The sequence below is a fragment of the Calidris pugnax genome, unplaced genomic scaffold, assembly GCF_001431845.1.
Source record: "Calidris pugnax isolate Ruff unplaced genomic scaffold, ASM143184v1 scaffold541, whole genome shotgun sequence".
NCBI lineage: Eukaryota > Metazoa > Chordata > Aves > Charadriiformes > Scolopacidae > Calidris > Calidris pugnax.
In genome coordinates, this window is record NW_015091272.1 from 5,894 (window position 1) to 7,226 (window position 1,333).

At 63.3% G+C, this 1,333-nt stretch overlaps 1 protein-coding gene across 1 annotated transcript in view; it reads left to right on the plus strand.

Annotated features, from left to right (window-relative positions):
- Window positions 1-152: 152 nt before the first annotated feature.
- The window catches only part of GDF11 (growth differentiation factor 11), a gene marked incomplete at its 5' end in the record, with an annotated part of 13,664 nt that continues 12,483 nt past the window's right edge, over window positions 153-1,333 (plus strand). The window contains one exon of the mRNA XM_014960558.1: window positions 153-526. Within this exon, the coding sequence (XP_014816044.1) occupies window positions 153-526 (374 nt within the window). The remainder of the gene's footprint in view (window positions 527-1,333) is intronic.

Sequence of the window (1,333 nt, forward strand, 5' to 3'; positions counted from 1 at the left end):
GGGGAAGAGGGGAAAGGAGGTGAGGAGGGGGGGGAAAGGAGGTGGAAGAGGGGAAAGGAGGTGGAAAAGGGGGGGAAAGGAGATAAGGTGGGGGGGAAAGGAGGCGGAGGGGGGGTCCCGGTGCCGCCCCTGACGCCTCCTTCCTCCCGCAGCCGACCCGGTGGTGCAGATCGAGGGCAACCCCCACTGCTGCTTCTTCAACTTCAGCCCCAAGATCATGTTCACGAAGGTGGTGAAGGCGCAGCTGTGGGTGTACCTGCGCCCGGTGCAGCACACCTCCACCGTCTACCTGCAGATCCTCCGCCTGAAGCCGGTGACGGAGGAAGGCAGCCGCCACATCCGCATCCGCTCCCTCAAGATCGACCTCAACTCCCGCATCGGGCACTGGCAGAGCATCGACTTCAAGCACGTGCTGCAGAACTGGTTCAAGCAGCCCCAGAACAACTGGGGCATCGAGATCAACGCCTTCGACCCCAACGGCAACGACTTGGCCGTCACCTCCCTGGGACCCGGCGCCGAAGGGCTGGTAGGTGGCCTTGGGGTCCCTATGGAGCTCGTTGGGGCACAGTGGTGGCCCTCCGTGCTCAGGTGGGCACAGGGATCCCAGTTGTCCCCAGGGAATTGGGGGGGAAAGAGGGGTGGTGGGGATGGGCACAGCTCCACGGGGCTGGTGACAGCTTGTTGGGGTGGTCACAGCTCCATGGGGAGAGTGGCAACTCCATGGGGAGAGTGACAACTCCATGGGGCTGGTGACAGCTCTGTGGGGGTGGTCACAGCTCCATGGGGAGAGGGAGAGCTCCATGGGGAGAGTGACAGCTCCGTGGGGACAATGACAGCTCCGTGGGGCTGGTGACAGCTTGTTGAGGTGGTCACAGCTCCATGGGGAGAGTGACAACTCCATGGGGACAATGACAGCTCCGTGGGGACAGTCACAGCTCTGTGGGGGCAGTGACAGCTCCGTGGGGCCAGTTATGGATCTCCAGGGATGGTGGGACCCACAGCTCTGTGGAACCAGTTATAGCTGCGTGGAGCTGGTGACACCTTGATGGGGCTGGTGACACCTTGATGGGGCTGGTGGCACCTCAATGGGGCTGGTGACACCCCTGTGGGGCTGGTGGCACCTCCGTGGGGCTGGTGATACCTCGATGGGGCTGGTGATACCTCGATGGGGCTGGTGGTAGCTCCAGGAGGGCTGATGACACCTTGATGGGTGGCATCTCCAGGGGGCTGGTGACATCCCTGTGGGACTGCTGACACCTCGATGGGGCTGGTGGCAGCTTTGCAGGACAGTTTGGGACCCAGGATGGTGGTACTGGGGGGGTGGTGGGACTGG